Source organism: Mustelus asterias, chromosome 13, assembly GCF_964213995.1.
Source record: "Mustelus asterias chromosome 13, sMusAst1.hap1.1, whole genome shotgun sequence".
NCBI classification, from domain to species: domain Eukaryota; kingdom Metazoa; phylum Chordata; class Chondrichthyes; order Carcharhiniformes; family Triakidae; genus Mustelus; species Mustelus asterias.
Genome location: NC_135813.1, coordinates 64,272,052 through 64,297,142, shown reverse-complemented (window position 1 = coordinate 64,297,142; position 25,091 = coordinate 64,272,052). Strand labels below are relative to the sequence as shown.

The window sequence follows — 25,091 nt, the reverse complement described above, 5'->3', positions numbered from 1 at the left end:
CCCCCCTTGTGGCTGCATTTCGTAATACATTGTGGTCGAAGAATGAGGAGAGGCAACACAAATTAAAGGGTGAAACTTTACAGAAAGTGCGGGAGCAAAGATCGTGAGATTCACTTCCACAAATCATTGAAGGTTGCGGGCCCAAGTTGTTGAGGATATTAAAAAACATAATGGATCCATGACTTTATAAACAGAGTAAGAAGTCTCACAACACCCAGGTTAAAGTCCAACAGGTTTATTTGGTAGCAAAAGCCACTACAAGCAGAGGCATAGAAAACAAAAACAAGGAAGTTATTGTAAAGTGTTGCAAATTACAAAGACCTTAGCTGCAATGTTATCCCATTCTGGGCATCACACTTCAGGAAGGATGTCAAGACCTTGGAGGTGGGTGCAGAGGGTATTTATTAGAATGATATCAGGATGAAGGCTTTCAGTTATGTGGAGAGGCTAGAGAAGCTAAGATTTGTTAGAGTCGATAGAAAAAAATTCCTTCTGTGGCAGGAAACTGAAGGAAATAGATGAAAGATAATTGTTGAAAAATCCACTGGGGAAATGAGAATTTTTTCTGTAGTGAGTTGGTATGATCTGGAACACACTGCTCGAAAGGGTGGTGGAAGAAAATTCATTAGTAAAGGAAATTGGATCAATACTTGAATCTCTCGTCTTTCTCGTCCAACAACTGCATGGTTGTTGGACACATTGGAGAAACTAGAAAGATCCTGTGGGGCGGCACGGTAGCACAGTGGTTAGCACTGCTGCTTCACAGCTCCAGAGACCTGAGTTCAATTCCCGGCTCGGGTCACTGTCTGTGTGGAGTTTGCACATTCTCCTTGTGTCTGCGTGGGTTTCCTCCGGGTGCTCCGGTTTCCTCCCACAGTCCAAAGATGTGTGGGTTAGGTTGATTGGCCGTGCTAAAATTTCCCCTTAGTGTCCTGAGATGCGTAGGTTAGAGGGATTAGTGGGTAAATATGTAGGGGCCTGGGTGGGATTGTGGTTGGTACAGACTCGATGGGCCAAATGGCCTCTTTCTGCGCTGTAGGGTTTCTATTATATACACCGTGGGGTTAATAACCTGGGGCTTTGCTTGTGCATGAACATACTGACTTTGTTCAATGTTGCATGACCAACTCATTTTCATAACCATGTGTGTTGTCCATGTTGTGCTGGAGTTGCCAGCATCCAGTAAAGAGCTGCCCATTGTGCATCAGATTTCCTGTCATGTCATTGAAATCTGGAGGAGGGACCTGTTCAAAGCAGAAGGGCAAGAACCAGACAGAGCACGGGAGTTTGTCAGCTTAACGTCTGTAGTAGGGAAAATGCTGGAATCCATTATTAAAGAGGAGATAGCAGGGCATCTGGATAGAAATGGTTCGATCAATCAGACGCAGCATGGATTCATGAGGGGAAAGTCGTGCTTGACTAACATGTTGGATTTTTATGAAGATGTGACTAGGGCGGTTGATGGAGGAGAACCGGTGGATGCTGTGTTTTTGGATTTCCAAAAGGCGTTTGATAAGGTGCCCCATAAAAGGCTGCTGAAGAAGATTAGGGCACACGGAGTTGGGGGTAGTGTGTTAAAGTGGATTGGGGACTGGCTATCCGACAGGAAGCAAAGAGTCGGAATAAATGGGTGTTTTTCCGGTTGGAGGAAGGTAACTAGTGGCGTGCTGCAGGGATCGGTACTCGGGCCGCAACTGTTTACCATTTATATAGATGATCTGGAGGAGGGGACGGAGTGTAGGGTAACGAAGTTTGCAGACGACACAAAGATAAGTGGAAAAGTGAATCGTGTGGAGGACGGAGAAGATCTGCAGAGAGATTTGGACAGGCTGAGTGAGTGGGCGAGGATATGGCAAATGGAGTATAACGTTGATAAATGCGAGGTTATACACTTTGGAGGAAATAATAACAAATGGGATTACTATCTCAATGGAAACAAATTAAAACATGCTACCGTGCAAAGGGACCTGGGGGTCCTTGTGCATGAGACGCAAAAGCCCAGTCTGCAGGTACAACAGGTGATCAAGAAGGCAAATGGGATGTTGGCCTATATTGCGAAGGGGATAGAATATAAAAGCAGGGATGTCTTGATGCACCTGTACAGGGCATTGGTGAGGCCGCAGCTGGAATACTGTGTGCAGTATTGGTCCCCTTATATGAGGAAGGATATATTGGCATTGGAGGGAGTGCAGAGAAGGTTCACCAGGTTGATACCGGAGATGAGGGGTTTGGATTATGAGGAGAGGCTGAGGAGATTGGGTTTGTACTCGTTGGAGTTTAGAAGGATGAGGGGGGATCTTATGGAGACTTATAAGATAATGCGGGGGCTGGATAGGGTGGAGGCGGAGAGATTCTTTCCACTTAGTAAGGAAGTTAAAACTAGAGGACACAGCCTCAAAATAAAGGGGGGTCGGTTTAAGACAGAGTTGAGGAGGAACTTCTTCTCCCAGAGGGTGGTGAATCTCTGGAATTCTCTGCCCACTGAGGTGGTGGAGGCTACCTCGCTGAATATGTTTAAAGCGCGGATGGATGGATTCCTGATCGGTAAGGGAATTAAGGGTTATGGGGATCAGGCGGGTAAGTGGTACTGATCCACGTCAGATCAGCCATGATCTTATTGAATGGCGGGGCAGGCTCGAGGGGCTAGATGGCTTACTCCTGCTCCTATTTCTTATGTTCTTATGTTCTTATGAGTTGATTATCATTTTACTGGGGAGCCCAGTACTCTTCAACACTCTTTCCAGATTTGCACTGTGCTGCTCAGTCACTCCACCTGAGTCAGCTGTCTAATTATTGTCGAATTATAGTGGCAATTAACAGTGCAGTGTTGGAAAGAGGGGGTGTTCTTTTGGGTGCAAGCACAGAGTTCATTTGGTTAGAGCTGATAAGCAAAAAGGGTAACATCACACTGCTTGGGATATTCTATAGGCCTAGAAACATAGAATATAGGAGCAGGTCCTTCGGCCCTTTGAGCCTGCTGTGCCATATGATCATGGCTGATCATCCAGCCTGATCCCATCTTCCTGATCAAGCATCAACTGTTCCAAGCGTCTTTCACCCTTTGTGTAGAAGTGCTTCCTAACTTCTCTCCTGAATGGTCTGCCCCTAATATTTACACGGTGCATACTCTTGCAACTCGGCCAACGTTGTCTACCTGATACGCTACAGGAAAGGATGTCCCAAGGCATGGTACATTGGGGAAACTATGCAGACGCTGCGACAACGGATGAATGAACACCGCTCATCAATCACCAGGCAAGACTGTTCTCTGCCTGTTGGGGAGCACTTCAGTGGTCACGGGCATTCGGCCTCTGATATTCGGGTAAGCGTTCTCCTAGGCGGCCTTCGCGACACACGATGGCGCAGAGTCGCTGAGCAGAAACTGATAGCCAAGTTTCGCACACACGAGGACGGCCTCAACTGGGATATTGGGTTCATGTCACACTATTTGTAACCCCCACAGTTTGCCTGGACCTGCAGAGTTTCACTGGCTGTCTTGTCTGGAGACAATACACATCTTTTTAGCCTGTCTTGATGCTCTCTCCACTCACGCTGTTTGTTTCTTAAAGACTTGATTAGCTGTAAGTATTTGCATTCCAACCATTATTCATGTAAATTGAGTCTGTGTCTTTATATGCCCTGTTTGTGAACAGAATTCCCACTCACCTGAAGAAGGGACTTGGAGCTCCGAAAGCTTGTGTGGCTTTTGCTACCAAATAAACCTGTTGGACTTTAACCTGGTGTTGTTAAACTTCTTACCTAATATTTAGGCCATGCCCCTTATTTCTAGAATCTCCAACCAGTGAAAATAGTTTATCTTTATCCTATCTTTTCCTGTTATATCTTGAAGACTTCGATCAGATCACACCTTAACCCTCTAAATTCTAGAGAAAACAGGGTCAAATTTGTATAATCTCTCCTCATAATTTAACCCAGGTATCTTTCTTGTAAATTTACGCTGCACTCCCTCCAAGACCAATATATCCTTCCTATAAGGTGCGGGGCGGAATTCTCCCCAAAAAGTTCTAAATGTCGAATTTGCATGAAAACTAAACCTGTGACCTCTTGTTCTAGATCTCCTCATAAGAGGAAACATTTGGTCTACATTTACTTTATCAATCCCCTTTAAAATTTTATATACCTCGATCAGATCCCTTCTCATCCTTCTAAACTCCAGCGAGTACAAGCCCAAACTGTTTAATCTCTCCTCATACGCCAACCCCTTCATCTCCAGAATCAGTCTGGTGAACCTCCTCTGAACTGACTCCAATGCCACTACATCCTTCCTCAAATAAGGAGACCAAAACTGGACACAATGCTCCAATTGTGGTCTCACCAACACCCTATACAATTGCAACAACATTTCTCTAATACTCCACTCCTTTTACAATAAATGCCAACATCCCATTTGCCTTTTTTATTACGTGCTGCACCTGCATACCGACTTTCTGCAGCTCATGAATATAGACACCCAGGTTCCTTTGCCCGGATGCATTTTGAATCTGCTTTCCATTCAGGTAATAATTTGCCTTTCTATTTTTTCTGCCAAAATGGATAACCTTACACTTATCCATATTAAACTCCAGCTGCCCAATTTTGGCCCATTCTCCTAGCTTAGCTATATCTGTGTGTAGAATCTTTATATCCTCTTCATTGCCTGCTTTCCCACCTATTTTAGTATTATCCACAAATTTTGCTATGTTATACTCTGTCCCTGCTTGCAGATCATTTATATAGATTGTAAACAGTTGAGGTCAAGTTCTGACCCCTGCGGTGCCCCGCCAGCCAGCGAAGGACCCCATTTATCTCGACCCTCTGCTTTATGTCAGTCAGCCAATCCTCAATCCAATCTACTACTCTGCTCCCAGTCCCCTGCGATCTCACCTTCTGGATTATGCAGCACCTTATCAAGCGCCTTCTGGAAGTGTAGATATACCACAGGCTCCCCATTATCCATCTTGCTGGTTATGTCCTCAAAGAACTCGAGCAAGTTTGTCAAGCATGACTTTCCCTTCATAAAACCATGCTGACAATGGTGGATTGAGCTTTGTCTTTGCAAATGCTCAGTCATCTCCTCCTTAACGATGGATTGCAGCAACTTCCCCACCACAGAGGTCAAACTAACAAGTCTATAGTTTCCTACTTTTTGCTTCTCTCCCTTTTTGAATAGGGGCGTCACATTAGCGTGTTTCCAATCCACTGAGATCTTACCCGAATCCAAGGAATTTTGAAATATCACAACCAATGCATCCACTATCTCTGCTGCCACCTCCTTTAATACCCTAGGGTGAAGGCCTGGAGAGGTATCTGTCTTTAACCCCATTAGTTTATTCAATACCCTCTCCCTCGTGATGGTTGTTACACCAAGTTGCTCTGCATTAACTACCGTTTTTGGAAAATCTTCATTATTCTCTACCACGAAGACAGAGGTAAAATACTAGTTTAGTGCCTCTGACATTTTTGTGTTCCACATTAATACCTCACCAGTATCGTCTTCTCAAGGACCAACATTTACTTTAGATATTCTCTTCCTCTTTATGTACATGTAGAAGCTTTTGGTATCTGAAATCATAGAATCTGAGTTGATGTTTTCTGCTAGTTTCTTTTCATAGTTCATCTTAGCTCTTTTGATTCTATTTTTAGTAGCCTTTTGTTGAACTTTAACGTTCTCCCAATCCTCCAGCTTGCCACTAGCTTTTGCCATTTAGTATGCCCTAGTTTTTGCCTTTATGTCCTCTGACTTCCTTGTCTAGCCATGGGACGTTTTTCTGCCCTTTACAATTCCTCTTCCTCTCAGGAATTTACTTTAATTGCGACGTTTCAATATCTCCCTGAACATCCACCATTGTTCCAGTTGTAATTGCCCAATCACGTTGAATTTTTCAGAAGATGTATTGAAAAGAATAGATAAGTTTAATGCAGGTGATATAATGTGATGGACTTTTAAAGGCTTTTGAGAAACCCCTGTTAAAGGTCAGAGTGTGTGGGAATCAAGGGGCAACTATCAGAATGGATAGCAAATTAGTTAGAAAACAAAAAGTAGGTAAATCTTTTACTCAGACTGGCTGATGTTGCAAAATGTGATCCAAGGGATCACAATTGTGCACAATTTGCATGAATAACCTGCATTTGGGAATTGGAAGGACTGTACCAAAATTTGCACCAATACCAAATTAGGACTGTTAATGCTGAGGATGACTACAAATTAGAAGAAGATGTTAACTTGCAGAATTGGTGTATAGTTGACAAATTAATTTCAGTGCTAGGTAAGTGGTACATTTTTGTTGGAGGAATAGGGGAGGACACCCAGCTCCTCATAGAAAACAAGTTTTTAGGCGTGGTTGAGGTGATTCATAAATAGTCAATACTGACAATGGAGGTTAATCAAACCGTTAAGCATTGGGCTTTGTTTCTGAAAAAATAGAATTCAAAACCAGACAATTTGTGTTAAAAATATATAAATGTCAGCTAGACTACACTTAAAGTGCCGTGTAGAGTTCTAGATCTCCATATAAGCAACAAAGATGTAGGTGCACCGTAGATTTTTAAAATAGATTTATAAGGATTAACTCACACAACTGAGCACAACTATCAGGAAAAACCAAACACGCTGAGGTTCTTTTCTCTCGAAAAGAGAAGACTGGAAGGTGACCTGATAGATGTTTTTAAAATTGTGAAGGCTTTCGATAGGGTAGACATAGCGAAGGTGTGGAGGAGTCCTAAACTAGGATACATAAATGTAAGATAATCACTAATAAACCCAAAAAGAATTCAGGAGGAACTTCTCTACTCAGGGAGTGGTAGGAATATGACACGCGTTATAGTAATATCAGTTGGGAGCCTTGCACTGTTAATAGTAAACACAGTAAGAAGTTTAACAACACCAGGTTAAAGTCCAACAGGTTTATTTGGTAGTGCTACCAAAGGCTACCAAATAAACCTGTTGGACTTTAACCTGGTGTTGTTAAACTTCTTACTGTGTTTACCCCAGTCCAATGCTGGCATCTCCACATCACTGTCAATAGTAAGACAGGTATCTGTAACACACTTGCCCAGTCAATGCCTGATCATGATTTCTAACTCTGTATCCCACCACAAGTTGGAACCCTGAAGTGCTGTATCCACTTTGTGTCTTACATAAGACAACATTATATAACCTTCCAGATCTCTCACTTCACATATTGTACGAGCTGAAAGGTGCATCTGATCTATTGAAGATCTGTAAAGTTTGTAGACAATAAAAGTCAATTTATATGCTGCTGCTGTTTTAGACTTTATTGTTATCTGGAGAGGTGTTTGACATTACGAGGTCGATCGAAGCTGTTATCGATCGAGAGATAACTCCGACATTATTTAATAACTAATTGACCTTGATTTCTATTTAGGCCTCCCTGGAAGTATCTGAGGAATGGCCTTAAAGGGACAGGTCAGTTTGGCAGCTAAATATTACAAACATGCTTCAAAGCTCTAACAACCTTAGAAAAAAACTGCATAACATCATCTATGCGTATATCACATAACAGAATACTGTATATCACAGGTCATGTGTATACTGTTTAAGGCATTGTATATCACAGGTACTATTAGGCTCTATATATATATATATATATTAATGCCGTGTATGTCATGGGGAGTAGCAGGTCATGTGTATAATATATAACACACTGTATTATGGAGAATAGAAGATCCTATGTATATTATAAAACATGTGACATAGCACAGAAAATAGCTGACCATGTGTGTACTATGTAATACAATACATATCATGTATACATATGCGTATCGTGTATTGTACAGGAAACAGCAAGCTCTGTGTTCATATATACTATACATTTCACTGCACAATACTTGTATTACCAGAGCCTGTGTGTATTTTGTTGGACTCAGGGTTTAATGCTCTTTTCCCACCAGATATATTTCTACGCTGTGTATGTGTTTCGCGCTGCAGGAATTCCCGATGAAAAGATCCAGTATGTCACGATTGGAACTGGCTGCTGTGAGTTCATCGCTGCAGTAACAAGTGTATGTTTAATTCTCCTTTGCTTCACTGTGTAACAATTCCTCATGTGATTCAGTTATTAGTTCACTTGCTCGTGATTATTTACTTTTCCCCAAGTCCCTTTTGTTTCCCACACAAATAACAGGGAGCACATCCCCATCTTTCATTTTGACTTGGATCAATGGAGCAACTCAACAGTTCCCTTCTTTTAAATTGAAAGGGATAATGCAAAAGTTGAAATGTGCTTTATGCAGGATAATGCACATACTGAAGGATATGCTATAGGCCGGGAGACATTATTTTCATGATATTATGTAAGATGAACTGCATTTTGTTCAAGATTGGTTATGTGCAAGGTAATGACAAATCGGAGAGAGTTGCAGGATAAGATAGAGGTGTGGATTGTCTTGTGTATTATTGGCTACAAGGTGTCACTTACGAGTTAATAGACAGACTGAAATGCTACATGCAGACTAATGTAAATTTTAAAAAATCTTCTGTAGTTTCCTGCTGTATAGCAAGCTGTTGATTTTTTACAAGTTATTTTTAAAACAACCGACTTATTCATTTTTCTGTGTGTATTATAACTGTGACGGGTGAAAGGTCTCTCACTTCAGTGCAATGCATCCTTGAGACAGTCAAAAATAAACATTATACACTTCATGGATAGTGTTGAAATATTTGAGGATGAAGCAGGAGCGGCAGACTTTGTGCTAAACATGTCCAACCACTGAAGGGCAGCAAGTAACTAAGCCAGTAGAATTTCTAACTACTTTGCCAAAATAGTAAGAAATCATTTGAGAAGGTAACAATCACATGGTACAATATCCTGGTCAGACCACACCATGAATATTGCATCCATTTCTGATCACGAGGAGATGATGTTCAAGCATTGGAGGCAGTGTAACAACAACAGCTTGCATTTATGTAGCAGAGAAGAGACTGATGGCCAATGTGAGATGTCTGCTTTATGAGATAAGGCTGGAAAGGCTGGAGCTTTTCAATCTGAACATCTAAGGATTGATCTTATCAGGGTTTATAAGACTGTTAAGGAGGTAGAAAATGTTAACTGGGAATATTACTTTAAACTGCTGAAGCAACCTAGTAGAAGGTTAGATGGGGAGGTGATGGCCTAGTGGTATTATCGCTAGATTATTAATCCAGAAACTGAGCTAATGTTCTGGGGACCCGGGTTCGAATCCTACTAAGGTAGATGGTGGAATTTGAATTCAATAAAAAAATCTGGAATTAAGAATCTACTGATGACCATGAAATCATTGTCAATTGTTGGGAAAACCCATCTGGTTCACTAATGTCCTTTAGGGAAGGAAGTCTGCCGTCCTTACCTGGTCTGGCCTACATGTGACTCTCAACTGCCTTCCAAGGGCAACTCGGGATGGGCAATAAATGCTGGCCAGCCAGCAGTGCTCATGTCCCACGAACAAATTTTTTAAAAAAAGATAATTTTAGAACTCTTTTTAAGAAGATTTTCAAAGTTGACCTACCCTCGTATTCCTCTCTACTAGTATTTCTAGTATTACAGCAAATGTGGGAGAATCTTGTCTCTAGATATGAACAGCCGTTCTAGGAAATGGGATCGACTTTTGGTACAAGTACTTACTGTACTAAAACAAAGCTCGTAGCAAAGAGGCAAAGGCTGAAAGATTGTAAGCTGCCACCTCAGCTAAATGTGTAAACTACATATAATGGAAGCACAGGCCTAGGTTGTATTGTAGTATAAGAATAGAACCAAATCCTTTATTTAAAGGTTATTTATTTATTCGTCACTAGTATGTTTACATTAACACTGCAATGCAGTTACTGTGAAAATCCCCTAGTTGCCACACTCTGACGCCTATTCGGGTACACTGCGGAAGAATTTAGCATGGCTAATGCACCTAACCAACACCTTTTTTGGACTGTGGGACGAAACTGGAGCAGCCGGAGGACGCCCATGCAGACTCTGCACAGACAGTGACCCAAGCCGGGAATCGAACCTGGATTCCTGGTGCTGTGAGGCAGCAGTGCTAACCACTGTGCCAATGTGCCCTTTAAGATCAGAGAATTTGTGAGGGTCATGTGCAGTGCGGTTGTTAGATGAAGGGCCTGAGTGGCAGAGTCTGCTCACTCCAGGACTTGTGTTCTTCGCTACCTCCAGGAATGCATTCTGATGTCAGTTGGAGCCTGAGAACCAAATAAACCAATTTTAAAACTTAAACCATTGATGAATAAACCTGGTTATTATAGACCATGCAGGTGTGAATCAAAGCTCATTTATTACGCTGGACTCACACAACTCATTATTGCAATAGTAACCACTAAGAAATCTGCTAACACAATTCTTCTTCACACAACATTCAGCATGTTAAATAAGCTTCCAGAGAGAACAGTGGAGCCGAAATCCTGGAATTGTTTAGGAAATAATTGGATTTTACTTGGCATGGAATTCCTGGATAGCTGAATCAAGGCTGTGCTGGGTGGCTTCCTTCATCTTTAATTATCTTGTGATTTCTTTTAACCAGTGCAGAAGAAGACCATTCGGCCCATCGATTCTGCACCGACTCTCCAACTGAGCATTTTACCCAGGCCTATCCCCACAACCCCACGGATTTCCCTTTTAATCCCCCTAATCTACACATCTTGGGACACTAAGGGACAATGTAGCATGGCCAATCTACCTAACTTGCACAACTTTGGACGGTGGGAGGAAACCAGAGCACCCGGAGGAAACCTACACAGACATGGGGAAAACATACTACATTGTGCTAGGCCAGGTTGTGAATGGGATTACTACACTGTACCAAGTTACTCGTGAATGGGATTATTACACTGTACCAGGTTACTTGTGAATGGATTACTATATTGTGCCAGGCCAGGTTGTGAATAGATTACTGCACTGTGCCAGGTTACTTGTGAATAGATTACTGCACTGTGCCAGGTTACTTGTGAATAGATTATTGCACTGTGCCAGGTTACTTGTGAATGGATTACGACACTGCCAGATTAGGCTGTGCATGAATTACCATACTGGTTCAGGCAAAATCAGATATTGACTTGATTATTGTACTGGACTAGACTGGGCCAAGCTGTAAATACATTACTGTGCTGATTCACTTTAGACAGGCTGCGAACAGGTTACCATACTCTACCAGGTCATCCTGAGAATCGGTAACTGCATTACTATACTGAACCATGCATGTGTAAAACTCACCTAGTGTAGACTGAAACTTAATATTGAATAGTATAAGACCTGGATTTTTAACCTATTCAAAGCCAACACATACATAATCTGGTATGTGGTGCAGGTTGTAGAGGCATCCAAAAGACCATACCAAACTGCAGATCACTGAGCTTCAGAATCAAGACCTATATTCTGATGGATATATTCATCATATAGATGATAAATATATCCATCAGAATATATTTATGCCAGCTTCTACGCTTCGCTGTTGTCTGGACAGTGCAGGAGTTTGGACAGATTTACAGTGTACCTTACCAGTTGTAGGATGGTTATTGCCTTCACTGGGACAGGATATAGAAGGAGGCACAAGTAATCAACATGTTCTAACAGTGATTTTCCTCCATCAGAACCTGTTTATTGATCGGATTGGACGCAGAGTACTGCTCATGGGAGGTTACAGCTTGATGGTTGGTTGTGGAATATTGTTCACCATCTCACTGACTCTCCAGGTGAGTTGCAGTCTCTTTTTCAAAGTTAATAGCAAGGTTGGAATTAGTGCATTTTCAGAACATCATTCCCAATTTCAGTAAAACTGATATTTGGGTGTTGTTTAGGACCGGTCCATTGTCAATTCTGGGTTTTCATTAAAGTGAACAGAATGGGTAGAGTCTGCTGAAATGGAGTTGGTATCAAAATTCTCAAACTTCTTGGGACCCCAAGTACAACAGATTTTCATTCAGTAAATTACAGGAATACAGGAATTACAGGAAGAACAAGTGGAATATTGTTTATCCCACTTCAGCATAAAACTCTCCGGTGTCTAGTATCACATTTTTCACTCTGAGGCAGTATGGAGGCATTGCAATCTGAGTTCATTTTTCAGATTGATATAGTGATGACCAGTATCAAATCTTTATAAATGACTCCATTCACTGACAGAGAAGCTTTCTCCTGGCTAGGAAGCCCAAAGAGGTCCTTTTCCTCCGCCAAACTGTTGGACAGCAATAAACCTGAATATTTCACCTGTTTAGCAAGGGAGTAAATAAGTGTGCAGGACGTATTTAGTACTGAAAGCTCCTCACATTATTTGAGGAGTCAAATGGATGTCATCTGAAACAGCTGTGGGCTGTTTTAGCAATCGCAGTGAATAAGCTCCACTGGTACCAGTTACTTATCCTTACTTAGTCAAGCTTTTCATTCCAGTTCCTTCCACTTGTTGTCCCTCCTCGTCGTTCTCAAAATGGACAAGGGGACCAAGTGCAATGTGTTCAAGGTCACCTACAGTACAAAGCTAGGTGGGACAGTAAGCTGTGAGCAGGGTGCAAAGAGACTGCAAAGGACATATATAGTTTAAGTGAGTGGGTGAGCGTGTGACAGATGGCATATAATGTGGAAAAATATGCAGTCAAACACTTCGGAGGAAAAATAGAAGAGCAGAATATTTCTTTGAAAGGCGAGAGATTGAAAGATTGGTATTCTGAGGGTGACCATGCACACAAATCACAGTAAGTTAACAATCAGTTACACCAAGCAACTAGGAAAGCAAAAAGGGTAGTTGACCTTTATTGCGATGGATCAAAGTATAAGAAAGAATGAGGAAGTTTTTCTGCAATTATAAAGCACCTTGGTGAAACCATAGTTTGATATTGTATACAGTTTCGGTCTCCTTACCTAAGGAATGAAAACACGCCTGAGAGGAGTGCAACAAAGCTTCACTAGATTGATTCCAAAGATGGAGGCATTGTTCTGGGTGACGTTGAGTAAACTAGGTCTAGCGTTTAAAAGAATTAGAGGTGATCTCATTGAAATATATCAAATGCTGAAGGGGCTTACCAGGATAGATACTGGGAGGATGTTTCCCCCACCTGTGGGGGACAAAAGCTAAACACCACAACTTCAGAATAAAGGGCCAATTATTTTAGGATTGAGATGAGTAAAAATGTCTCCATTAGAGGGCAGTGAATCTTTAGAATTCATCACCCCAGAGATCAGACAGTAAGTATATTCAAGACTGAGATTGATAAATGTTGGCATACTAGGGAATCAGGATATAAGAATAAGGTGGAAAGGTTGTGTTGAAGTAGAATCATATCATATCATAGAATCCTACAATGCAGAAGAGGCCATTTGGCCCATTGAGTCAGCACCGACTCTCTGACAAGAGTTTCTTACCCAGGCCCTTTCCTCTACCCTGTCCCTGTAACCCCAAACATTTACCATGGCTAATCCATCTAACCTACACATCTTGAGACACTAAGGGCTAATTTAGCATTGCCAAACCACCTAATCTTCACACCTTTGGAAGATCAGCCATGATCTTGTTGGATGGTAGAGCAGCCTTGCAGAGCCAAGTTGCCTGCTGCAGCTCATATTTTTTTATGTTGATATGTAAATTCATGTTTCAGCCCTTCCAATTCGGCTTCCTTGCCTGCCACAGCACTGAAGTAGCTCTAATCAAAGTTACAAATTGCATTCTCTGTGATTGTAACCATGGTGCATTTTCTCTCCTCCTCTTCCTCTTCCTTGTCCTCTCTGCAATCTTTGATATGGTTAATGACACCATTCCTTCCCTTCATTATCTAGCACAGTACGTTGCTTTTGCTCTACAGCTCCTCTGTTACTTATCTGATTGTAGCCAGAGCATTTTCAGCAATGGTTAATGTTCCTGTCAACATTGCCACCAACACCCCCTTCCCATTCACTGCTGGAGTCCCCTAAGTATTTATTCTTTGTGTCTTCCTCCCCCTTCTCTACATGCTGTTAGTATTTCATTCAGAGACCTTTCTTTTGGTCTGCACCCCCTTTGACTAGCACCTCCCTTCCCACCTCTATTTTTCAGACTACTTGTCTGACATCTAGTCTTGGATGAGCATTAGTTTCCTCCAGGTAAGCACTGGGAAGGCTGAAGCCATCATCTTTGAGCTAAACAATGACATTTCCTGAGAATTGCCAGCTGTCCCCTCTCTTCCCTGACTATCTGACTGCATTTCCCCTCCCTTTTTCTGTCCTTGGGTTTAAAAGGGTGAAGAAACAAAGGTTTGATCAAAGATCAGCTCATAATCATCGGCTATCTCTGCTGCTTGCCGAGCCTTTTAACACTCTGCTCTTCCACATGGGTCCTTACTACTGAAGGAAGTGAATCTTTAAATTTTCCCAAAGAATTCCTTCTGTCAGAGCTTCATAGGTTACTTCTATTTCTATTGCCCATATTCCCCACTCAAAATTACTTTAGTTGACTTTCTCAAACTCAATATAAGTTTGTGCAGGCCGTTTTCTTTTGGAACTTCTGTCAATGTGCCTCTGGAACCAACTCATGCACTCAGAATAACCTTTTTCACGACATCTTATTCCCCAGATATTTCTTCTGACAATGGTGAATATACCTCATGAGCTCTACCCACCAACCTATTCTGTATGAGCAATGTCCAACTTTTGACCATTTCATTTGCTTAGCTAAAGTTTAAAGTTTTTAACGTTTATTTATTAGTCACAAGTAAGGCTTACATTAACTCTGCAATGAAGTTACTGTGAAGCTGTCTCCTCAAATGAGATAAAGAATGTTTCTATATCTCTTTCCTCAAACTTTGGAAGAATTTAAACAACTCCCCAGTGGGTTCTGGTCTGAAATAAATCCTTCTTCACCTTCTGGTGACTTTTGTAACGCCAATTTTTAAAGCTGGAATTCTCTGTCTCTCCTTTTCTCTTTAGCTAACTTTTCCATTTCCAATTTCCTTTCCTATTTTCTTTCTTTTTGTTCTCCTGTTTTTTCTCTCTCCTGCCTTTCTACTTGCTCTCTCTAAACGCTCAGTTCAAGTTGTTTCATTTGTAAGTGAATCTTGGCCAATTCAAGCGATTCACCCTTTGTGGTCTTTCAGGTATCCCTTCCCATTTCAAATGCTGCAATTATGGCTGCTTTCCTTGTCCCTGCAGTTAATCCTGACTATAACCTATCTGCAAATTCTGTGAACTGAGCCTTATTCACCTTTTGTAAATCTGTCAAAATTACAGAATCCCTACAACTCAGAAGGAGGCCATTCGGCCCATCAAATCTGCACCAACAACAAGCCCACCCAGACCCTCTTCCCGTAACCCCACATATTTACGCTGCTAGATCCCCTAAGGGGCAATTTATCATGGCCAATCAACCTAACCCACACATCTTTGGACTGTGGGAGGAAACCGGAGCACCCGGAGGAAACCCACGCAGACACAGAGAGAACGTGCAAACTCCACACAGACAATGACGCAAACCAGGAATCTTCTCCTCCCAGAAAAGTCTGAGCAATTGCAAAGTCATTTTGCAGGCTATCACTGTAAATTCTCACGTTACCACTCCTGAGTTCAATGTCCTCCTCATCCTCATTGTCTTCAAATTCACCAACTCCATGCCAATCATGACATTTTTCTTTTAAATCCTGGAGCCCCCAATTTTGTTATGATATGGCAGGTGCTAAGTACCAGGCTGCCTCCAATTCAATTAAACCAGTCATACCCACCACAAGCTTATTTCCTAGTACATGACAACATGACAATGATATTGCCATAAGAAATATTAAGACTCTAATTTTACTCTCACATAACATGACTGCCCATTTCACACATTGAACCAAGATCTGATCATTCATCACTCCTCTCCTTGTTCTCCATAAACCGTTGATCCTCAAATGTCTCCAATTGAAATTCTGATACTTATGTTGAAAGCTTTGGGGAGACAAGAGGTGAGTTACTCTTAGGATGTTGACAGTGGGGGAATTCAGTGATGATAATGCCATTGAATTTAAGGGGAGATGGTTGAATTCTCTCTTGTTGGAGATTGTCGTTGCCTGGCACTTGTGTGGCATGAACGTTACTTGCCACTTACCAGCCAGCCTGAATCTTGTCCAGATCCTGTTGCTAATGGACACAGACTGCTTCAGTATCTAAGGAGTTGCAAATGGTACTCCTTAGATACTTAACATTGTGCAGTTATCCATGAACATCCCGACTTCTGACCTTCTAATCAAGAGAAAGTCATTGATGAAGCAACTGAAGATGGTTTGGCCTAGGATGGTTTGGCCTGAGGAACTCCTGCAGCGATGTTCTGGGACTGAGATGATTGACCCCCAACAACTGCAGTCATCTTCTGTTGTGCCAGGTATGATTCTAACTGGTGGAGAGTTTTCCCCCTGATTGACTTCATTTTGCTTTTGCTCCTTGATGACACACACAGTTAAATGCTGCCTTGATGTCAAGGGCAGTCACTCTCGCCTGACCTCTGGTACTCAGCTCTTTGTCCATGGTTGAACCAAGGCTGTAATGAGATCAGGAGCAGAGTGGCCCTGATGGAACCCAAACTGAGTGTCATCAAGCAGGTTATTGCTAAGTGAGTGCCACTTGATAGCACTGTCAATGATACTTTCCATCACTTTGCTGCTGATGGAGAGTGGACTGATGGGGCAATAATTTACTGGGTTGTATTTGCCCTGCTTTTTGTGGATAGGACGTACCTGCGCAATTTTCCACATTGCTGGGTAGATGCCAGTGTTGAAGGTGTACTGGGACAGCTTTCATTAAATAAACAAGTTAACTCTGCCGCTAACTTAAGAGAAATGTGATGCCGTCATGTTAACCATTCATAAACTACCAATGCTGATAATTTTCAGCCTTCACCTCCCTGCCACTCCTCACCTGTCCTCCAATTGGCTCCCTGCTGGATTATGGTTCCTCCGATAATATGCCGCAAGTTGACATTATTCTCATGTCAATCTTGCCTGTAAATATGGGACAGACTATTGACTGTATGGGTATCTCATCTAGTGTCCAAAAGCAGCTCTTAGACCAGAGATTGTTGCATAAAAATCCAGAGTGGGAACTTCAGTTGATATATCTCCACAATCCATAGGTGATGCGGGTAATTGTAGCACCACCTCAGTGTCCTATCAGTGTAAATTAACTCAGAACAGGATATCAAATCTGGGAGAGGTTTGTATGGCTCAGCTTCTCCACTGGCTCAATGAGCTCTGTAAACCTAGTCATTGTTGGAGTATAATTCTTTTGGTGCACTGTTGGAATGAATTTGTCCAACAATTGATTGCAAATGGGAAGGCTAAGCCTTGCATGTCTTACTGATGCTGTCTGTCTTTACTTAGGCCAAGGTCAGCTGGATGCCATACTTGAGCATGATTTGTATCTTTGCATCCATCTTAAGCTTTGGAATTGGACCAGGTAGGTCACTCACTGAATTGTAATCACCTAAAGGAAAAGCTCTAAACGTTGTAATTACACAATAGGTCAGCAAAAAAAATAGACAGGTTAATGTTTCATTCTAAGTCCTTCAGAACAGTAAGTTAAATATGCTTTTTAGTGGAATCAGGACTGAAAAAAACCAAGGGAATGCGAGCAACACATACTCTGATCACAGCGAGGGTGTTAATGGGCGGGATTTTACAACCTCACTCGGGCGAGGCTCGTAAAATCCCGCCCGAGGCCAACAGAGAAATCCGTTCTGTGAGCCTCACGGGGCGGGCGAGGTGGTAAAATTCCAGCCAATGAGTTTAATGATTTGTAACCTGCCGAGTGGAAAAACAAGAAGTTCCATTTCTAACCATTGCCTTGCCTGCCTTGGGAGCTGCTATTGTGCTGTAAGGGAGCTTTTATCCATTTCCTGGCACTGAAATCTCTCAGCTTGATACAGAAATACCAAAGCGTGTGTCTGGAGTCCCACACAGGACAGCTAGAAGTGACCAGTGATATGGCACTTTTGTAACATGGTGGTCATTCTTATCAGAGAATGACTGGCTGGGTGTGGTGACCAGTAACGAATGAACAATCACAAGGAATTACCGGGACCCGATTTGGTTCATTGTTACTCCTTACAGGTCTTTCTTTACACCAGCGTTCTCTGTTGTGTATCTATTACAATGACCATAATGTGTGAAGAGTGTATTTTCCTATGTTGCCTGCTCATAACAAATGTCTCATTACTCTCAACACCAAGTTTGCTTGTGCACCCCAATTTCTAAATCCATTGTGACCTCTTTGCCCTTAGCCGGAGTAACCGGGATCATTCCGATGGAGATCTTTGACCAAACTGCACGGCCCGCAGCTTACATGATCAATGGCTCCCTGCTCTGGATAAACCTCATTATAGTCGGAATGACTTTCCCATTTATCGTCGTAAGTACCTTGAACACAGAATAAATTTAACTTAATATTGTGACAAGCTATCCTCTAGCTTTCATATTCCTGACAACTGCAACTCATGTTATGTCGTGCATGCTTCTTGACTCTTTATGACGAATTGTTCCCCAATTTTAAAAATCTTCCTTACCTCCCCTCTGTCCCCATTCTTCGGAGACCTTTGGTATTGGCCTAGTTTGAAGAGCAGAGAGGATCTATTACTTCTGCTGCTATTTAGTCAGTGGCTGGGGGCTATACAGCAGCAGCCTAGAGTACTTGGTTTGGATGATTTTACTCCACTCTCCGTTAAGAGCAGTTTACTTTGGCTCAGCTTTTGCCCTTCTTCAACACCTTTCATCCTGTGAATAATCACTCATGACTCTAGGCATCATGCAGTGCAATTTCACAGCACCACTAACGAGACAAATCCAAACTAAACAAAACCAAAGCTCATGCTGATTCTAGGTAGATTTCTCCTCCTCCTTGGACAGTGGGAACATTGCAGCAGGATATGTGATAAAGACATCGTGGACTGGAATGGAGTTTGGGAATCTCAGGCCAATTACAGAAAGCTACTGCTCCACTCTGTTCTTAGAGCCCAGATCTCCACACTTCCAGGTAGCTTGGGCAATGGTATTATTCTTGGGTGGTGTATTGATGAGCTGCTGTGTTGGAGGAGGAAAATAAGGTGTTGGAACAGGATCTCCATTCCCTTAACTCCACGTTCCTGGAAAGATACAGTACAAGAGGAGAATGTTTGGCCTTCACTCCTGGGCTGACTTTTTGAAACTTGTGCTTTTCCAGTTCTGCTTGTACAGCTTAGGTCAGGTGTTTACCCATTGAGAACCACCTACAGCTGTTCCTGGTCACTACCTGATGACTGACCTGGTTACAGAGAAAATAAGTAATTTGCATTTGTGTAGCATTGTTCACACCGTCAGGGCATCCCCAAGTGCTTCACAGCCAATCAGGTATTTTGGATATTGTAACAGAATGAATCAGAGTAACAGTTTGCCCACAACCAGGTCCTACAAACAACAGTTAGCTCAACTGCTTTAATGATGCTAGCTGAGGAATAAATGTCGGCCAGGACGCAGAATTTCCGTACTCAGCCACAAACATTCCAGTGGAATCTTTTTTGTCTACCTGAGAACATAAGAACATAAGAAATAGGAGCAGGAGTAGGCCATCTAGCCCCTCGAGCCTGCCCCGCCATCCAATAAGATCATGGCTGATCTGATAGTGGTTTAGTTCCACTTACCCGCCCACTCCCCATAACCCTTAATTCCCTTATTGATCAGAAATCTATCTACCTGTGACTTAAACATATTTAACGAGGTAGCCTCCACTGCTTCAATGGGCAGAGAATTCCAGAGATTCACTACCCTCTGAGAGAAGAAGTTCCTCCTCAACTCTGTTCTAAACTGACTCCCCCTTATTTTGAGGCTGTGTCCTCTAGTTCTTGTTTCCTTTCTAAGTGCAAAGAATCTCTCTGCCTCTACCCTGTCTAGCCCCTTCATTATCTTATATGTCTCGATAAGATCTCCCCTCAGCCTTCTAAACTCTAACGGGTACAGGCCCAATCTACTCAATCTCTCCTCATAAGTTAACCCCCTCATCTCCGGTATCAACCTGGTGAACCTTCTCTGTACTCCCTCCAAGGCCAATATATCCTTTCGCAAATAAGGGGACCAAAATTGCACACAGTACTCTAGTTGCAGCCTCACCAGTACCTTGTACAATTGCAGTAAGACCTCCCTGCTTTTATATTCCATCCCCTTCGCGGTAAAGGCCAACATTCCATTTGCCTTCTTGATCACCTGCTGCACCTGCAAACTGAGTTTTTGCGATTCATGCACAAGTACCCCCAGGTCCTTCTGCACAGTAGCATGTTGTAATTTTTTACCATTTAAATAATAGTCCATTTTACTATTATTCCTTCCAAAGTGGATAACCTCACACTTGTCGACGTTATACTCCATCTGCCAGATCCTCGCCCACTCACTTAGCCTATCCAAATCTCTCTGCAGACTTTCCGCATCCTCCACGCAATTCGCTTTCCCACTCATCTTTGTGTCATCCGCAAACTTTGTTACCCTACACTCGGTCCCCTCCTCCGGATCGTCTATGTATCTGGTAAACAGTTGAGGCCCCAGCACCGATCCCTGCGGCATGTCACTAGTCACCAACTGCCAACCAGAAAAGCACCCATTTATTCCAACTCTCTGCTTCTTGTTAGATAGCCAATCCTCAATCCACGGTAACACTTTACCCCCAACTCCATGTACCTTAATCTTCTGCAGCAACCTTTTGTGAGGCACCTTATCGAATGCCTTTTGGAAATCTAAAAACACATCCACCGGTTTCCCTCTGTCAACTGCACTCGTTACATCTTCATAAAAATCCAGTAAATTTGTCAACCACGACTTTCCCTTCATGAATCCATGCTGCGTCTGCTTGATCGAACCATTTTTTTCCAGGTGTCCTGCTGTTTCTTCTTTAATGATGGATTCCAGCAATTTCCCAACTATGGACGTTAAGCTAACCGGCCTGTAGTTACCCGCCTTTTGTCTACCTCCTTTTTTAAACAGTGGCGTCACATTAGCTGTTTTCCAATCAGCCGGCACTTCCCCAGAGACCAGAAGGGATAGATGAAGCCTTGGTTTAACTTTCCATTTGAAAGGTCGCACCTTTGACAGTGCAGCAGCCTCTCCGTACTGCACTGAAGTGGTATCTAGATTATCGTTCAATCAACCCATCTACCCAACCCTTCAAACACCCACCCCACATGTGGCAGAGTCTGCAGATTGTGAATTGACATTTCAGAGGCCACTGGAGTGGGACCAAGTCACCCTCGATCCCCAGGGAAGAAGAACATAGATTATGAGCTCAGTTCTCTGGAGTTAGACAAATCATAACTATTTGATATTAAGGTGGGATGTCTACCATTAATGAAGTCTAGGACGGCACAGTGGCACAATGGTTAGCACTGCTGCTTCACAGGTCCAGGGGCCCAGGTTCAAATCTGGCCTTGGGCGACTGTCTGTTTGGAGTTTGCACATTATCCCCGTGTCTGTGTGGGCTTCCTCCGGGTGCTCCAGTTTCCTCTCTCAGTCCAAAGATGTGTAGGTTAAGTGGATTGGCCATGCTAAATTGTCGCTTAGTGTCCCAAGATGTGTAGGTTAGAATAATTAGCAATGGTAAATGTGAGGTTACAGGGATAGGGAGGGAAGAGGACCTGGGCAAGATAATCTGTCAGAGGGTCGGTGCAGCTCAATGAGCTGAATGGCCTTTTCTGCACTGTAGGGATTCTCTGATTCTAGAACTTCCAGAAAGGGAATTGGGGAGGGAAACCTGAGAAAAGCAAAAAGTTGAAAACGACAAAATTACTCCATCCTTTGGAATAAAAACATGTTTGCTTGCTCTTACCCTGTTTTTCTGCCTTTCAGGAGGGATTGGGCAGTTTCTGTTATGTGCCATTCATTTGCCTTAGCTTCCTGGCTGCTTTATTTATTGGAATCTTCCTGCCAGAAACAAAGGGGAAGACCTTTTTGGAAATTTCCCAGGAGTTTTACAAACGCAATTTCAAAGGGCGCAGCGAGTTGTGACTTGAGAAAATATTGTAATTACTTGTACATATTATCTCTCTTTTCAGTTTTGTTTGTGTCTGGCTAGCTGATGGCCAGCCTAGCTTTCCTATTTATTGTCTGTTTCACTGGATTGAGAGCTCAGGGCAGATGTGGATTGTGGTGGGGAGGTTTAACACGGACGTATGTTACACAGAGGGTGGTGGGGGCCTGGAATGCGCTGCCGGGCAAGGTGGTGGAGGCGGACACACTGGGAACGTTTAAGACTTATTTAGATAGCCACATGAACGGAGTGGGAATGGAGGGATACAAAAGAATGGTCTAGTTTGGACCAGGGTGCGGCGTGGGCTTGGAGGGCCGAAGGGCCTGTTCCTGTGCTGTATTGTTCTTTGTTCTTTGTTTGTATATTGCATAATCATACGAAAACCCAATCTTTGTTTCCTTTCCAATGTCCTTTATTAATTTTGCAGGGAGACAGTAAGAGCAATATAGACTTAATGGTAGAGTTCTAAAGAGTGTAGATGGACAGAAGGACCTCGGGATTGATGTGTGTAGATCTTTGAAGTTGGCAGGACTTATTGAAAGAATAGTAAGCAAAACATATAGGATCTTATTCTTCATTTATAGACGTATTAAGTACAAAAGCAAGGAAGTTATGCTGTACCCTGATAAACCTTTGGTTGGTCCTCAGCTAGAGTATTATTTATAGTTCTGGCCGGCACAGTTCAGGAAGAAAGTGTGAGAGTCCTTGACTATGTGCAGAGGACCGTCACTCACCTTCTGTTCTTAATACTTACTTTTTGTACATGCTTCTAACTTCACACCAGAATTGATATTAGTCTTGCTCTCCATTTCTCTTCCTGCCTCTAAAACCTTTCAACAAAGCTTTAGCAATCTCCCCCTAACTATCCAAACATGTCTCAATCTTCATTCCAATATTGATTTTATTTTCTCCCCCTTTTTAAAAATGTCTTGGCACATTTTGTACATTAAGGACACTATACATTGGTACTTAGGAGCAGGAGTAGGCCCTTCGAACCTGCTCCACCAATCAATAAGATCATGGCTGATCTGATCATAGCCTCAACTCAAGTCTCCTGTCTGCTCTCCAATAACCCTTGATTCTTGGCCGTCAATGATCTGTCTAACTCAGCATTGAATAAATTCAATGACCCAACCCCTAAACACCAACAATCCATTTGCTTTCCTAATCACTTGCTGTAGCTGCATCTTAACCTTTTCTGATTGATATGTCATGGCACATTCTCTGGACCATTAACCTTTGCAATTTCTCTTCATTTAAATAGCATACTGCTTTTTTATTCTTCTTGCCAAAGTGGATAAGTTCACATTTTCCCACAATATACTTCATGTGCTATTTTTTTGCCCATTCACTTAACCTACCTATATCCCTTTGTAGACCCTTTACTTCCTCTTGACAACTATCTTTCCGAGCTATCTTGTGCCAGTGGCAAATTTAGCTACATTTAGTCCCTCATCTAAGTCACTGATATAGATTGTAACATCTTGCCAGCCTAAACATGGCCCATTTATCGCTACTGTCTGCTTTCTGTTAAGTAACCAATCATCTGTATGTAATAAGTTACCCCCTGCGTGGGTTTCCTCCCACACTCCAGAGGTGTGCAGGTTAGGTTGGTTGGCCATGCTATCTTGTCCTTTAGTGTCAGGGAGATTATCGGGGAAAATATGTGAGGTTATAGGGATAGGGCCTGGGTGGAATTGTGGTTGGTGCAGACTTGATGGGCCAAATGGCCTCCTTCTGCACTATAGGGACTCTGTGATACACCATGAGCTCTTATTTTGTAGAGTAGCCTTTGATGTGGTACCTTATCAAATGCCTTTTGGACATCCAAGTACACCACATCTACAGGTTCTGCTTTATCATACAAATGCAAGTCATGCTGAAACCTTATATGCATTTATGAGGCCCCTCTAGAAGTATTTATTGTTTGTGGAGCTGGATGTCATTGTACAAGAGGAAATTCATACTTTGCTGAAGATATGGTGAAGAGCAAGAAGTCTGTTCCCATGAATACGGAGGATGAGCAATGAGGAAAAATTGAAGATGCTTAAATTAAGCTTCAGAGTCCAGCACAGAGAAGGTAAATAGGAAAGCTAAGTGGTATTTACTGAGTTTTAAATGTCAGACAGATAAGGGAGAGGCAAGGACCAAGTCAAAACATCCAGGAAAATCACATGAAACAGTGGCAGTTGTGAAAGGAGTATGGAAGTGTGGAGCTGTTAGCATCACAGCTAGGATAAGATTGTTCGGTGATTGTGAGAATCAGTTGATGAAACAGTGAGAAATTTGAGCAGCTGAACAAAAATAGATATCAGAAATATCAGTTTAATGGTATGGAAGACAGATTGCATTATGACTATCAAAATTTGATCATGAAAGATCCAATCGTGATGACTGATCCTCTCCAAAAATATCAATATGAGGACAGTATTAATTTTCTGAACAGTATAGGGACAATATAAAACACTATGCCATAAGTGAAAATATAGTATTTATTGCATGATGGCACTTGTGTTAAACAAATATCGCTCTTGATCTTACCTCAGATTGTGTGCACCTGCAAAATCACAATCAAAGATTAGACAGAATCAAAGTGTGAGCAGGAATCCTTTATAATGCTGCATGCTTGGAGAATTAGTGAATGAAATGCTCTTGTAGATAACTGTAATACAGTTAAGCATATTTCAATTGTGATGTTGAAGATGTACTTGTATCCAAAGTTTTCAGCAGTGCCATCTACTCAGGTGATATGAATCCAATTCCTCAAAGAGTTCCATACAAGAATCACTGTTCTGAATGTATTTATGATTAAAGAGTTGACATGCCAATTAAACTGTTTTTAACAGTGTATCATTTCAAAATCCATTTTTAAAGGCTGCAACTAAAATCAGCCTCACTGCTGCTGAGGGGGACAGGGTTCAATTCATAGATAATTGTTTAAATTTATTTTACTCATACTTGGGTTGCGAGCATCATTGACAAAGCTAGCATTTGTTGCCAATCACTAATTGTCCTTGAGAAGGTGATTGTGAGCCACATTTTTAAAGCACTGCTGTACATGTGGTGTAGGTCCACCCACAGTGCTGTTAGGGAGCCTGGGTCTTTGAAGCAATGACAGTGAAG

At 42.2% G+C, this 25,091-nt stretch overlaps 1 protein-coding gene across 3 annotated transcripts in view; it reads left to right on the top strand.

The window, feature by feature from the left end:
- Nucleotides 1-24,806, top strand: part of LOC144502708 (solute carrier family 2, facilitated glucose transporter member 11-like) — a 64,413-nt gene extending 39,607 nt beyond the window's left edge. For 2 of the 3 annotated variants that reach the window (XM_078226941.1, XM_078226940.1), the window contains exons 8-12: nt 7,912-8,022; nt 11,588-11,689; nt 17,309-17,384; nt 18,208-18,335; nt 21,788-24,798. In XM_078226941.1, coding sequence (XP_078083067.1) covers nt 7,912-8,022; nt 11,588-11,689; nt 17,309-17,384; nt 18,208-18,335; nt 21,788-21,946 — 576 coding nt within the window. In that variant the 3' untranslated portion in view covers nt 21,947-24,798. Of the gene's footprint in view, nt 1-7,911; nt 8,023-11,587; nt 11,690-17,308; nt 17,385-18,207; nt 18,336-21,787 lie in introns of all 3 variants that reach the window. The other variant, XM_078226942.1, reaches the window with a different exon arrangement.
- The last annotated feature ends 285 nt before the right edge of the window (nt 24,807-25,091 follow it).